We start from the raw sequence: 15,096 nt of genomic DNA, 5'->3' as shown, positions 1-15,096 counted from the left end.
ATGCTTATGAAGTACAGGGTGAAATCATGCGGATACACTTTAATTTTAATCGAGACTTACGTATAAAACTGTCGGGTCCCAAGAACAATTTGTTTTTTCTACCGAGTATAGAAAAGCTTTTGGATACAAATTTGAATTAAAAGGATACGAAAGTAGTTTTATAATACATATACAATGATGACAGTGGTACAGGAATAACTGTCACGTACGAGGATGATGAACTTGTTTCTTTTTTTTTTTTTTAAAATTGATTATCATATTGGATGATGTATTCTCGTTACCTTTGCATAACAAAAAGTCTCTTTAACGAATAATCTTTTATATTAATGCGCACTATCCGTTGAAGATATATTTATATGTATATATGTATAGATACTATTGAAGTATTTATAAGGTCACCTTATTTGAAATAAATTAATAATTAGCGGCCGTGCGCTGACCAAAATCTCAAACATTTAAATTAGCTTTAGAAATAAAATATAAACAGACAATTTTAGGAGACAGTACGTGCCTTAGAAAGTAGTGGTCGTCCGAGCTATACGATCTCCTCAATAGAATAATAATAATAATAGCAATAAGATAATAATAATAATGATTGATAATCAAATTAATAGAAACAAACAACTTTGGATCACAAAGCCAATTGACACACACTCTTTTATGTAGAACACGATGTTTATAGCAATCAAACAACCTCATGTTGTTCTCTCCTGCACACAAAAGATGAGATGTGTTTGTTTTGTTAATCTGCTCACATATATATATATATATACGTATATATAATTTGTTTTTTTTTTCGTCGAAGAAAAACGATTTGTTACTGCTAACTTAAAAGGATAGCCACCTCCACCGATATTTTATATTTCAATTTTAACGTTCGGAAGCAAAATATTACGAACACTTTTTTTTTATACAATTTCGATTACTTCTTCGCGAAGGAGAATGTACATGAAACGACACGAGCGTTTTTATTAATTGGTGCAAAGGAGAACAATACAAAAATTGTTGGACATTTCGCAAAGGAAGAAAGACCTTAAATCGGGAAACTTCTTCGAGATGTCTACGAAAAGGAATACTCGCCGAAGGAGCCAATATTCTCGCATTATTGAACGTGCCATCGCTTTCGTTAACGTACGAAGAAATTGAAAGAACCACGACTTTGCGTTTATTTTCGAAATCGGAACAAATGGACTCTCCAAATAGTGTGAAACAATGGATCTTTTTAATTTGCCGCAACACCACAAAATGTTTCGAGCCGTAAGCCTACACATATTAATTATTTGACGTTAATGTATAATTATCTTAACATCTTACTGCCTAGACATACGCGAACGACAGGTTTATTAATTGTTGTACATAATCAAAATATTCTGTTTTCTAATTTGTAAAGTATTTTTAGATTCTTTAATTGTTATGATCATCACGTCCCTTAAGTCTTTCCCCTATTTCTAAAACATCCCCTTGGGTACAGTTCATTCACTTAATTATTTATTTACTTTATCCGATTCTCTTAATGCCCTCTTCGCCGGTGGTTCTTCGATCTGAAAAATTCTCTCCTTAGTGTCTGTCGAATTAAAGCATAAACATCACTCACTTACTTCTTCTTCTAAACCAGGTAATTGAATTCTAGTCTCGGATGCCTCCGCCGGCTGTAAATAAACATCGTACCGCGTGAATAGTCGCCGGCATTTAAAGTCACCGTAGAAATAAATCGAACGACACGAAGTACTTGTCTTCTTAAATGTCAAATGACTTTACCTGTGCATCAATACATTCCACTTCTCCAATTTGCAGCTTGAAATCATATCACACACTCAAAAAACTTTTTCAACACTATTATTTGCAAATTTACGATTTATAAAAAGTACACAAAATACAAAAGTAACTGCGTGCTCCTCGGGACTAATGGGTAATGAAGCATCAATATCATTAATCGCGATCAGAATCGTTCAACTTACCCTTGCGTCGGTTTCGTTCGGGCCAATGCCCACTTCCTTTTGCTGTTTGGACTTGGCCCTGCGCTGCGGCCTTTCACTGACCGAATGCGTATTGTGGAGCAACCCTTTCCCTTTGGGGCTCGACATGTTTATCTGCATCTCGGCGGGCAAGTAATTCCTGATGTTGGTCAACAGCTCGTCCGCGCGCTTGAAGTACATGGTGGGAATTCGTGTCTCGCTGGGGAATTCTTTCATATCGAAAATCGTCGTCTTAGTGTATATCACATTCATAGCTAAATCACAAACAGCCCACAATTTCTACGCACAAGAAGACAAAGTGAACTTTCCTGAATCGAATTCGTAAGTCATGAGAGATAAGTCCGTGATAATTACATAGTTCATATTGTTGTCCTCGGGTTTCAGAGCGTCCTTGTGGCTCTTCATTCGCTCAATGAGATTTTTATAAAAACTATAGCAATAATATTCGTTCTTTGTTATGAGCGGCTCCAGTATGAACCATAAACACTGCTGTATGACTTTCAGCTGAGCCACCATCTGATGGCTCGTGAATTCAGGATCGTGCGCAAGGATAGGTACTGCGAATACTAGCATGTAATCGGGAAGAATGTGAGGCAGTTGACCTGTAACCGGGATTCGATTAAACGCTTAATGCATCTGCTGCTTTAATAACGCGTGTTTAATAGTAATAAAAAAAATAAGGTAATTATGCAGAATAGGCGTTTCCTCACCGATTTCAATGATTTTTTGGATATGTTGTAAAACTCAACATTCTGAACATCTTTTTTCCTATACATGTTACCGTCGCACGACCTTCGTTTCCAAGATATTTTAGAAAAACTTCCCAACTTGTCCCGGGTATTAGTATTGGTTGGGGACAGATGAACGCGGGGGGCGCGCGCCCGCCCGCGGGCGCGTAAAGCATGGTAGCAAACCGATATGAATTTGGAGATTTGAACCAGAAACCTGCGGATGCCCGTCAATACCCCGACTCACATCGGTTCGCTAGCATGCGTTACGCGCCCGCGAGCGGACGCGCGCCCGCCCCCGCACTAATCTAGCCCCAACCAATACTAATACCCGGGACAAGTTGGAAAGTGGAATGCGTTGCGTCGGAATAAGTCAAAAGAAGCTTTTCGCAAATAGGTATCTCGGAAACGAAGGCCAGCTTCATCATTTGTTTTGTCCCACGCTGGCGCATACTCTGCCACGAACGCGTACTGTAGGTACGTATACGGCAGAATACATTATAGTAGTAACAGCAGTTTTTCGCGAATATCTCGGAAACGAAGGTCGAGCAGCGGTAACATGTATAGAAAAAGTTGTTCAGAATCATGTCCCCGACAACATACTTCAAGATCGTCAAAATCGACGAGGAAACACCTGTTCTGCATAATTACCAAAAAAAAGGTAATATTAAACGATATGTCTATAATGGCTTACTATTCAGTTTCTTACCCATGGCCCGTTCCACGGTACCCAGTGACAATGTTTTAACATAGTCCCTCCTTTTATTTATGTCGGTTTGCATGTACGTTTTCAAAACGCACTTTAGTCTTTTGTCTTGTTCCTTGCCAGCGAGAGCGTAATAGCCCATGAAATCTAACGGCAAGCATTTATTTGGAATTCCTCTTCCGAGTCCTTTATGTAATTTGCTACCGAAAGCCTCTCGCACTTGTGGAACTTCGTCCTACGAACGGGTTCGAACAATTTAAATGCGATTATATTTTCACATAGATTTTTATATACAGTGGCGGACGAAAGAAAGTTTACATGCTTTAAAATTGCATAACTTTTTTAGAATCGGTCCAAACCGCTTGAGGTTTTTTGAGGAGCTAGAAGGATTAGTTTGCTGAGTGACGTGTTTCGGCGGTTTGAAAAAAAATTACAATTGCGAAATTTCCGAAATCAGCGATTTTCGACCTTATTCTGCGATCTTTAAACATTTGTATCTCGGAGCAACGTTAACCGATTTTGATGAAATTTTCAGCACGTATACAACTTACTTAAATCTTCAAACGAGATCTTTGAATTTTCATTACAGGCTCAGAAAAAAATTTTGAAAAAAAAAAACGATCTTTGCCATTTTTTTTTTTGCTATTCCGACCAATTGCAATTTTTTTCAAAACGACTAAACACGTCACTTAGCAAACTAATCCTTCTCGCTACCCAAAAAAGCTCAAACCGTTTGGACCAATTCTAAAAAAGTTATGCGACTTTAAAGGATGTAAACTTTCTTTCGTCCACCACTGTATATTAATTCCTAATAATTCAGATAAGTCTCTATAATAATTCACGTACCACCATGAGTTGAGACAGGTTGTAGAACTGTTCCGCAGTAAATTGATCGCCAACACCTTTTTGCTCGCATATCTTTAGCATCGAGCAGCCCGCTTGTAATCGCAGCCAGCTCATTTCTGCCTTGCTTAAGCGACCTTGTTGTAAAAGATCGCCCTTGTTCACCACAAACGCGTTCAGCATTCTGAAGGTTTTTTGAGCAGAGAGTACATCAGTCTTCAATCCTAACAACCAGCGTGCCATACACTTCAATCCTTCTAATCTACAACGGGTCTCCTCGGGCAATTGATCTTCTCTGCACCAATCTCCTTCGATGGTGTCGGAAGTTTGCTCGCTGCTCTCTTTCACTAACAACTCCTTGACTATCTGCGCAGGCGGACAACATTTGGATCGTATTAAAATAACACGACGTCACCTTTTACACGATCGTCTAAGAGTGCTTACCTTTCTCGACACCATATTCTTTATTTGTACTTGATACTTTTCTGGTAAATTATAAGCTATATGACCTAACGTGACTATAGATGTTCGATAATATTCTGAAGCTGGGGTAAGAGTATTCTTAATTCTCTCGATAATTTCAGGGAAAATGGTATCGTGGATATTGGTCATATTAACGAACAAACATCTGACAGCCTGCTTCGCCTGTTTCGGTGTTCCCGTTTCAGCGAAGTTCTTGCATATCGGCACCATAAGGTTCATAATATCTGGCGCAACGTCGCACAGAGGCTTGTATTTTCCTAGAAATGTGAAAATCGAGAGCACCAGCGGCGCTACCATTTCGTCTTCCAATTCCAAAAGATGGACGAGTTGCATCAAGATGTCGTTGTGAAGGAAATGTGGACCGAACACGAACGAAAGCATCTGAAATCCCGAGGAACGATAAGCTTGCGTTTAGAACGGAATAATAATGTGCGCAGAGTAAATGGGTCATTCCGCGCCAACTCGATCACTTTTTTCCCTCGATGTCTCGGATTTTGTTCAAACTTGAATATGTTGTACTCCTCGTGAAATTAGGGCGAGTTTAATTCATCATTTTGTCGATTTCGAGTTTGTATAAAAAATACAGAACCTTGAATTTTGCGATTTTTGCCCATTTTCGTGAAAATGGGTCGTACTTATGAATTTTTATCTCGGAAACTATTTGTCGGATTTCGTTGAATCTTGCGTTATTTTAATCTAGAAGGATCGGCCTTCCTGAATAATTTTGTTTCCGGTTGAAAAATCATTTTTACAATAATGAAAATTATAAACAAAGTTTTATTTTCGGATTGAAAATCCTCAAAAAATACTACCATCTTTCGCTGAAGAATGACCCAAATGCATTTACGAGGCAGAATTATGAACATACCACAAGTAGCCTTAGACCTTTTTCTCCTGCGTTGTTTGGATTTAGTCCGACTTCTTCTATCACGTTACCTCCTTTTAAACAATCTAATACGTATCCAATTAAAACCTGTCGGAATATAATCAGTGTAAGAAATATGCACAAGCAATCGTGTATGTGAAACGTAGGACAGTATGCAATTACCCTAATCGCTTCTTCATCGATCATGACAGAACTGACTCTCTCTAATAACATTTTTATCGTGTTATAATATAAATTCGTCATGACAGGCTGGCCTAACTTCTTCAGAACCATGCTTATCGTATCCGCGCACTCCTTGCAAGAAACGTTCGGTTGTACTATCGTTTCCATTCCTTGAAGCAGTGCGGTGTCCTTTCTCATGTGAGCACTAAACTTCTGTAAAAATTCTTGCACTTTCATGGGGTCTGGTAGAAAACGGGATATCTGATGGATTTTAGCCACCAGCTCAACCATGGCGTCCGGCTTCTTTACGATTTCCAACCATTCGACCACTGCCCTTCGCACGCTAAATTAAAGCATCGCATGTTTGTATGAAAATCAGCTCAATAAAGTTATATTAAGTTTATATTCGAACCCTGACAATTCGAATCTCGAGGGAAGGGAAAAAATCTTTGAATTATAGAGGTTTCGGCTTGTCGAGTTTTCAAGTGAGGTTGAACAAACGAAAATTCGACTTATAGAGGCTTTGTAGGACTGTTAATTTTTTTTACTTGTGAAGCTGTAGGGGCAAGACAGATTCAAGTTTTAAAGGTCAAAGTTTTAAAGTTTTAAAAATAATTAAAAAGACACATTTTATGCTCGAAATATTACTCTTTAGGGGTCGTTCTTAAATTACGTTTCTTAATTATCGAGGTTCGACTGTATAAGTAATCGTAAGCAGAGTTGGGCATTATTCGAATAAATTTTTATTCGAATGATTTCGAATAAGAATTGAGAATTAAATTGAGTTATTCGAGAATAACGAATAAATTATTATTCGTAATTCTTATTCGACGTAATAATGCCCAACTCTGATCGTTAATAATGGGAAGTACACTTACGCAAGTTGATGTTTCTGCAATTCTACAAATGCTTTGGATGCGTGGTCGTCAATTGTACCTAATAAATGATATAATTTCTTCATTCGCTCACCAGCTGGCAGCTGGTAAGGTACTAAACAGGTATTCAATAATCTTTCTACCAATAATCTATCTTCCATGCCCGCCATATAATAACCATGTAATATTTTATCTTTTATCCAAGTAACAGCCTTCTTTGTAGCTTGCGGTACGTCTGCGTCGTTCAAATGTTTCTTGTATATCATTGCCAATCCTGACATTGCTTCTTTCCTGATCTTAAACTGAAAGTTAAAAGATTCGTTAGACCTACGCGCCAGAATTTATCTGCGAAATATAAAGGCCGTCGCGGATTTTAGCGAAGCGAATCGAAGAAATTAATAATAACTAATTTCGGTCATCAATTGTTCATAAACATTTTCGCATTGATTCGCAACATTTCTCTTCGCACTGCCGCGCTTCGTCAAAATGCGCGACGGCCTTAAGGCGTCATGCCTAGGTGGCAGGCGAAAAAGCACGTGATTTTCGTGAATTTTTTGTGGAAAATCTAATGTATATTAGATTTCTTTTGCAAACTGAATCATTAACAGAATCTTCTTCACTTTCCGATTTCAGATGATTCGGCTCGGAGAAATCATTATTACTTCGAATAAGAATTGCGAATAAAAATTGATTCATTATTCTCGAATAACTTCATTTAATTCTCAATTCTTATTCGAGATCATCCGAATTAAAATTTAATCGAATAATGCCCAACTCTGCCGCGCAGCGCCTTTATAAAAACAGCTTCCGCGAGAGTGGCTGTTATTCGTTCATTTTTGAATATCTTCCTATAACAAAATTACTGAGAGTTGCTGAATATATGTACTTCTAAAACAAGGAAATATTTGTAAGAAACATTCATCATATTTTCCACAAAAAATTCCCGAAAACGACGTTACTTTTCGCCTGTCAAATAGACACGACTCCTTAAAGCATCGTACGCTACGCAGAAGATAACGTGCCTTTTTATCCAACGTTCTCTCTTTAACAAATTCTAGTAAATCTTCACTGTCGGATACAACTTCGAAATCTCTTCTAGCGGTGGTTACTATAGCCATAACAACTTCGTAGCGGACACTTTCGTCCGCGTCGTGTTGCCTCAGTTTCAAGGTGTCGGTGATATCCTTTCTCAATTCAGGATGGTTCAGTAAAAAATGCATCGAATACTGCACGCATTTGATGCGAATCGATACGCTGATGTCGTTGAATCTTCCTAGAAATGCTCGCCACAGTTGCGTGTGTTGTACAGCTAATTGAGATCCTTTTTCGGAGAACATTCTCGCTAGTAACGCTACAGCACCCAAACGCTCGGTTTCAGAAGATGATTTCAGTTTACATTCTAATTGCGGCAGGACGGACAACAAGACGCTCGGACATATGTGATTTAACTCGTAAATCAAATCGTACACTTTCTTGCAGATTTGTAAGCTTTTCTCCTCTTTGCCCAAGATCAACACGTGGTTGAAGAACTGTAAATTCAAAAGCATCGAAAATCTTATAGCACCTCTTCTTTCGTAATACGCTTAAAAAGCAAATGGATGTTCAGAGATTATTCTACTCACTGCTTGAATATAAGGTTCTAATGTATCGCTACATTTAATTACTAGTTCCTTCGCCAGCAAATACGCATTCTTCTTCTGCGTTTTGTTTGGCTCTACGATATTCATAAGTATAATGTCTAGAAGTTCATTGCTAACAATGTCTGATTCTGTAATAAGTGGACATAATACGTCTAACATAAAACTTTTCACTTTCCCAGAATGTTCATCGCTGGAAATAATAACGATTACAGTAGTTGCTATCTATCGTTGTACCTCCTTGTATGTACAGTCTTCCCCGGATTATTGAAATGCTTTTTTCCCCGGATTATCGGGAACGACCTACCCACCCCACAGTTTTGCTTCCTCGCTGCGAGCGAGGGCCTGCGGTCCCGGGTAGGCCGCCCGTTGACTGCAGAGAGCAATAGAAGCATTGGGCCAGGTAAAATACCCAGTACAGAAAAATTAAATGTTCATGTTTTCGATAAATGTTCACGAAAGTATTACTAATGGATTTTTTAAGCTTTCTCAATGAAAATGAGTTCAAACGCGAAGCAATTCGGTCCATCTTTAGTGAACGTCACTATGTTCGCTAAATGTTGTAATTTACACCCTGGAAAGTGACTTCTTCCCGTTACACACTATGTAATACTGCAGAAAAGAATTTAAATTCCTGCGATCCCTCGGGTTTAGGAGAGCTGAGGCGGACTTGCTTCTCCTTTTTAAGATTATTAACTACCATATTAATTGCCCTCAACTCCTTGAATTGATAAACTTCTATGCTCCCAATAGATCGTTTAGATTTACACGTACTTTTCACGCCCAGCAGTATATCACCTCAATGGTCAACTCTGACCCTGTAAACCGCATCTGTAGCGTAGCGTTAATATAAGCAGCTTTAGAATCTCGGTTCACAGTAACTTGTGAAACTTGTGATTTGTCCGTCAGAACTGTAATACCAGCTTTGTATACTAATGGGGACCTATCCCCGTTTATCAATCAAAATAAAAAATGAAAAAAAATAAATGGAGAATATCAACGACTTCACCAAATTGTAAAGTGTCCGCTGAAGATTGCTTAAATGCAGTCTTCAGGAAACATTGCCTGGATGTTTAGTACCTATTTGGTATTACCAGGATTGGCAAATTACTTCGATAATTGCAGGAGAAATGATGTGAGTTAACCACCAGAGAAGCTTGCTTTTCCCTTAAACGTGGGAGCTGGAATTCTAATCATGTTTTCGTAATAAGAAATAGACCGAGTTGCTTCGTGTTTGGACTCGTTTTCGTCGACATAAACTCACCAATCCATTGGTGATACTCTCACCAAGGTGTAATTGGTAATATGAAAAGATAAGGGTCAGTTTATTAAGCCGCGCATTCACCTGTGCATTCGCCCCGAATGTGCACCGATTTTTTGCTCGTTGGGTGTTCGGCGCGCGTTCGGGCCGATCCGCTTGCTGGCGGCCCATCAGAGCGTGCATTCGGGTCCGAACGATACCATGAAATGGACGCCGCAAATTTCGCTCAACCCCGAACGCGCGCTGAGCTCCGAACAGGTGAATACGGTGCCTCGGTTTATAGAGAATCCCCCGGTCCCAAATCTTTCTCGATATTCCGGGGAAGACTGTAATTATACTTACTTTACTATCCTAAACATAAGAGAAAAGAGCGCGCAGAAAATCTCTTGGCAGTCTTCCAGCTCGAAGCACATATTAAACGATTTCACGTATGCCAAATTCTCCAGAAGATAGAAGTATCTCTTAAAAGCGGGATCTTTCGGGTCTTTCAAGCCGGCCAATTGTTTAATCAGAAACAGGAATATCGTTTTCACCTGCAACAATAGAAGTCCAATTTAATCGTAGCTGTTGAATTAATGTTTTTGGAAGATTACAAGCTTCTCGTTACCTGTTCCGCATCTTTGTATGGAGCTTCGGGCGCGTAGACCCTTAGAACGTCAGCGATGCAGCACGCGATCAAGAGCTGGACGTCTTTACTCTGATGCATCAGAAAGTGTTCCTCCGCCAAATGTAACGCGAGAGGTATGTATTGCTGGTACATTCCTTCGTCTTGTCCCATCGCTTGTAACGTGTGAGCTAAGGTCTAGGCAATGCAGACGAGTATAAGTTACACTTATCTAGCTCCGTCACCGCCTGCTTTTCATTAGAATCATAACGAATGTACCTTTAAGCGTCTAATCAGTTCATCCGGACCCAGATCTTCCGTAACAGATCTGCACCCTTGCGGGTAAACTATTTCTGACATTGTGTCCACTAAATGGTCCAACCAAATATGAGAAACTTTATGTCCTTAAAATAATCTAGAACACCGTCCAAATTCTGCAATGTTATAGATTCTGTTATCTATTATCCTTTATCCCTTGATACACCCCTTACATAAAGAATATATATACGACGCAGTGAACTTTACGCCGGATGGAATGTAATTCATGCCGCAGCCAAAAGGAAATCAGAAACGCGAAATTAGAATTTTACTTTATCTACGCAGATATCGATCAGCGTTAATCGCGTTCAAAGTTCCGCTCAGTGAACGAGTTACGCAATTATTTCTCTTAATTTAGACTTTCCTTCTTTCTAAAAATTTTCTTTAACAAACCTGAAGATCTTAGATAATAAGTAACAACTGTTCTGTAAAAATCTTTATCACTACTTGACCAGTATCGCCAATAATGTATACAAACACCAACTAGAAATGGTGAATTCCTCAAATCTTGGAAATCTACTTTCTGGCAAACATAGTCCTGCTGAAGAAAATTTCATTCTGCGCTTCTTGTTTAGTTTTACAAGGATCATTCCCCCCAGTGATTTTACCATGAATTACACTCCACCTTGTACGATAACTTATGCTCGGTTTTTGCTGAAATATATTCCCATGTATCGCAGATCATTATTGTAGAATCTAAAGTTCAACGCAGAGATCTGCAGCCTCGATGATTCGTGTACTCTTACCTAAGCGGTCATACGGCTGAATAAAAGAAACATAGAATTCAGAAGTAGGAAAATGCGAGCGTGGCTCTGTTAAAGAACATAGGCGTTAAATCGATGAAACAAAACACTGAGCGCGAATGTTTATATTCGCATTAGGTTAGTAGCTTTGATAACTGCACACCACTGTGGGTTCCATGCCGAACAGAAAAGAGGGAATGGGTAGGCACCAGAATTACGAACTGTACGACGTAAATGTGACTTAGATGAATTCTCTAAACACGAGGATCGCATGCTGATTCGTATTCGGCTGTGTTTAGAGGCACTGTTCGCGTTCGAAAGGGGACTACGGTGAAAGATATCGCGTAGGTTATGTCCGCCGTTCGTGCATGAACACAACGGAGAGACGTAAACAGTATTATCGCTCGCTGCGCCCGAGAAGGCAGGGTATTTCGAGGACGTAAAGCCGCGAGGGTAATGTCAGCTACTTTATCTGTTGAAAGACGTATTACCTCAAGATATGCATAGGCACCACAAGGCCTGTGACACTCGGAATATCAATAAAGCAAATATATGTGATGAATACACGGCACTATCCTTAAGTTTCTCGAGCTCACACACTATCGCGGTGTAATTATTACTAAGTGCGAGCGTATCGCCTTCGACGTAGCTTTCTGAATTTTTTGTAAGTATTTGGCATGGTAAAACGATCAAAATGACATCAACAATGTAGCGAAACAGTATTCGTAAACGGTTAAGCGTGTCAAAGGACGCGACAGCGCAATTCGATCACTTGAAGTCGCCTACATTTAACTATCCCGGTGGATACTTCAGGCTTAAGTGGTTAAACGCGGCACTGCTAACGTAAACGTACCGAAGCGAGGTAACGGCGATTCTATTGGCTGGAATCATGTGCAAGAATGTGGTGCACCAATGGTGCAATGGTGCAATGATGCTGTTGCGTCTATTCGGGTGAAATTGAAATGGAAGGTAATGGCGAATTCTAATTGGCACTAGGAGTGTCGCGTTTCGTTTGATAGTTCCTAGAGTTTTTTCCCCTAGATTGTATTGTTGTTAAGCAACGTTGCTCTTTTTTTAAATTAATAGTTGGCGAGGAAGGGATTATTTAAGGAAGTGTAATTTCAGTTTATACACGGGTTCGTATCGCCTGTCTATTTAATAAATAATGTTAATTTGAAATATAGTAATTGAGTTCAGGTAAATAAATATTATAAATTGGCGATATAATCGCTAAAGCACAAGAAATTAGCGAATCTTTATAGCGAATATGTCGAGCCTTTGCGGGCTTTGGCTCGCAGTAACATCTCTGTACACGTCTGTTAATTCTAATTCTAATTTTAATTTCATTAGTTCATTAGTTCTATTATTTTCTTGTATTATTGTTTGTTTATTTATGTAGGTACTGGCTTTTCTTCTCTATTCTTTTCTTTCACATTCTTTCTTTGTTAACTTTATGAATTGTTGACTGTAAACTAAAGGGTCTTTATCCGTGAATAAATAAAAATAATAATAATAATAATTCATGTTTTTTAGGAGCACCAAGATTTAATTATATTTTTAGCTAACGATCTATTGCTAATCTTCCAACTTCTGTATGAAATTTAAAAGTTCGTTTATTATATCTGTATATCATTATTCTATGCATCGTTTAAGACTATTTACGTGCTTTAGGTTTATATGCATATTTATGTAAGAGAAATAAGATCCATTCTCGTTTTATTTATCAAGGAAAAATATGTGTACAGCCAGCTCATTTGATTTCGTCCGTCGAATACTAATACGCGATGGTAAGGGGCACACTTCACATGGTTGGCATGCGTTTGGTGAGCATTTCTACGATATTTCGTGAATATGGTTTAGGAAAAGCCACGTCATAGGCTCCCGTCTCGACCATGCTCACGAAATTTTGTAGAAATGCTCATCAAATGAATGCCAATTATGTGAAGTGAGCCACTCACCGCCATAAATATTTTTTCAGCCATGTATAAAATGCTCTACTACTGTTTAAAATTATTTACATCTTTAGGTTTAGCTGCAAATATTCATGTAACTGTTTAATTATCAATTAAAAACAGTAATTTGATATATACACATCCAATAGAATTTAAATTACGAGCGTGTAAATACACACTGTTGCAAATTTATTATCAGCTATCGAATACTATAAAATCTAACACTGTATCTGAAATAAATATCAGAGTTGGTTGCTTTATTTATTAAAATTTATGCTACTCCTTAACCTTTGAATATTATCCTATATCGAATAATAGAATTCAGGTACTTTCATCGAGTTTAATTAACGCAATAAATAAACTTACGCATCCAATGTCACATTCCGGAACAAACAGACTTAAAACTTTTCAATTAAACAAATAATAACGTATGTGAAAAAAAACTTAAAATGCTTACCAAACTGTTTAAATAATATTCTCTGTATCTACGGAAGAAAGCTATAAACATTCAACGCGATGTTCTTTAATTCCTGCCCAGCTCATTAGAGTACACTCGAATTACTGCTAACCGGAAATCGTGGCTTTTCACGCCTTTTCTGCTTGGCACATATAACGTGTGCACGCACTGGTTCAGCGCTGGTCACTTTTGTTGAAAAGGAATTGATCATCTCGACCAGGAAGAAATATAAACAATGGTGAGCGATTATTCCGGTCGTTGTAATAAATTCGACAAGTTTTTCCAGTTGAATTTTTTAAATTGTTCATATGTTTCCTGCATCGTAATCATAACTTTTTAGGTTAGGTAACTCAAACACACGCCTGTTGGAACCAAGTTCGATGTAATTTCGATTACATTACTTCAGATTCTTACTTTTCATTCAAATTTATCGTAATTAAAAGCACGATGGAGATACTATTTATTTATACTAATATGAATTTCCTCACGGTTCCTATAAATAAATACCACCTCGAAATAACCAGCTACGAAAACACGATCTTTAATTTTTCTAACGAAGTTCACTATATTTTTCGAAATTGTATTTCAGGCAAGCACGAAAACCGACAACCCTGAGAAGGCAGGCCAGGAAGTAACACCTATTCACAGAATTAGGATCACGCTTACTTCGAGAAACGTACGCTCTCTCGAAAAAGGTAACCTCTATGCGCGAAATATTGTTTTATACAGTTACGCGCGTTTTCCTAATAATAAATGCTGTTTCCAGTTTGCTCCGAATTGATCAATGGAGCCAACAAGCAGAAGCTGAAAGTTAAGGGGCCAGTTCGCATGCCTACAAAGATCCTGAGAATAACCACGCGTAAAACGCCTTGCGGCGAGGGGTCGAAGACATGGGATCGCTTCCAAATGCGTATCCACAAGAGAGTTATCGACCTGTACTCGCCGTCCGAGATTGTTAAACAAATCACGAGCATTTCTATCGAACCCGGTGTTGAAGTGGAAGTTACAATCGCTAATGAATAAAACATCTGAATAAAACTGTACAAAGTTTTAATAAAAACTGAAAATACTATGATCCGTGTAAAATTTATATAACGTACATTCTAGAATTGAGTGTAAAATTATGTTATCATAACATACTTTACAGGCACACAGAAGATAAAAGTTTTAGATGCAGAAAGAATTGTACTGTTGGGGACGAGAAAGGCCTTGGGGACAGTCAGGCCCTTTTTGCATGAAATGCAAAAGTAGATTTAGATTCCTCGTTCTTTTCTACATATGCTCTCTAAATTTCAACGCCGTAAAAGAAATATTTTTTAGTTTCTAGTGCACTTTTTATCAAATTAAATAATTTCATTTTGTAGCATGCGGAAAATGGATGCTTCGAGAAACGCCGACTATCGAGAAGTTTCCCGAATACGCTTGTAGGCCGCCCGTGAGCAGAGAACCTCGGCTCGCGAGCTTA

At 38.4% G+C, this 15,096-nt stretch overlaps 2 protein-coding genes across 5 annotated transcripts; one reads left to right on the top strand and one right to left on the bottom strand.

The window, feature by feature from the left end:
* Positions 1-1,158: 1,158 nt before the first annotated feature.
* On the bottom strand, positions 1,159-12,040 carry Pds5 (cohesin associated factor B pds5). Of its 4 annotated transcripts, none has more exons than XM_076825928.1 (17): positions 11,714-12,040; positions 10,441-10,595; positions 10,165-10,359; positions 9,900-10,090; positions 8,282-8,489; positions 7,682-8,188; positions 6,663-6,961; positions 5,785-6,127; positions 5,605-5,709; positions 4,698-5,117; positions 4,257-4,619; positions 3,399-3,645; positions 2,331-2,578; positions 1,959-2,255; positions 1,759-1,794; positions 1,599-1,649; positions 1,159-1,541 (listed from the first exon to the last, which is right to left on the bottom strand). In XM_076825928.1, exons 2-17 carry the CDS (start codon positions 10,519-10,521, stop codon positions 1,485-1,487), a joined length of 3,648 nt encoding a protein of 1,215 aa, XP_076682043.1. In that variant the 5' UTR covers positions 10,522-10,595; positions 11,714-12,040; the 3' UTR covers positions 1,159-1,484. The 4 variants fall into 4 exon arrangements, with proteins under 4 accessions (XP_076682043.1, XP_076682044.1, XP_076682045.1 ...); XM_076825929.1 differs by having other exon boundaries at positions 3,414-3,645; positions 11,714-12,039; XM_076825930.1 differs by lacking the exon at positions 1,759-1,794.
* A 1,669-nt stretch (positions 12,041-13,709) lies between these two features.
* On the top strand, positions 13,710-14,706 carry Rps20 (ribosomal protein S20). The gene is made up of 3 exons (XM_076825152.1): positions 13,710-13,869; positions 14,221-14,326; positions 14,398-14,706. Exons 1-3 carry the CDS (start codon positions 13,867-13,869, stop codon positions 14,652-14,654), a joined length of 366 nt encoding a protein of 121 aa, XP_076681267.1. The 5' UTR covers positions 13,710-13,866; the 3' UTR covers positions 14,655-14,706.
* The last annotated feature ends 390 nt before the right edge of the window (positions 14,707-15,096 follow it).

This window comes from Andrena cerasifolii, chromosome 13 (assembly GCF_050908995.1).
Source record: "Andrena cerasifolii isolate SP2316 chromosome 13, iyAndCera1_principal, whole genome shotgun sequence".
NCBI lineage: Eukaryota > Metazoa > Arthropoda > Insecta > Hymenoptera > Andrenidae > Andrena > Andrena cerasifolii.
The sequence above is the reverse complement of the archived record's forward strand: the minus strand, read 5'-3'. Positions and strand labels throughout refer to the sequence as shown.

Excerpts from the sequence above, each read along its gene's own strand:
- Pds5 (XM_076825928.1), bottom strand. The coding sequence starts at position 10,521 with ATGTCAGAAATAGTTTACCCGCAAGGGTGCAGATCTGTTACGGAAGAT. Across the intron at positions 10,091-10,164 it reads CATACAAAGATGCGGAACAG|GTGAAAACGATATTCCTGTT; the intron begins GTAACGAGAAGC and ends CTATTGTTGCAG. Across the intron at positions 3,646-4,256 it reads ACCTGTCTCAACTCATGGTG|GACGAAGTTCCACAAGTGCG; the intron begins GTACGTGAATTA and ends ACCCGTTCGTAG.
- Rps20 (XM_076825152.1), top strand. Across the intron at positions 14,327-14,397 it reads CGTACGCTCTCTCGAAAAAG|TTTGCTCCGAATTGATCAAT; the intron begins GTAACCTCTATG and ends TGCTGTTTCCAG.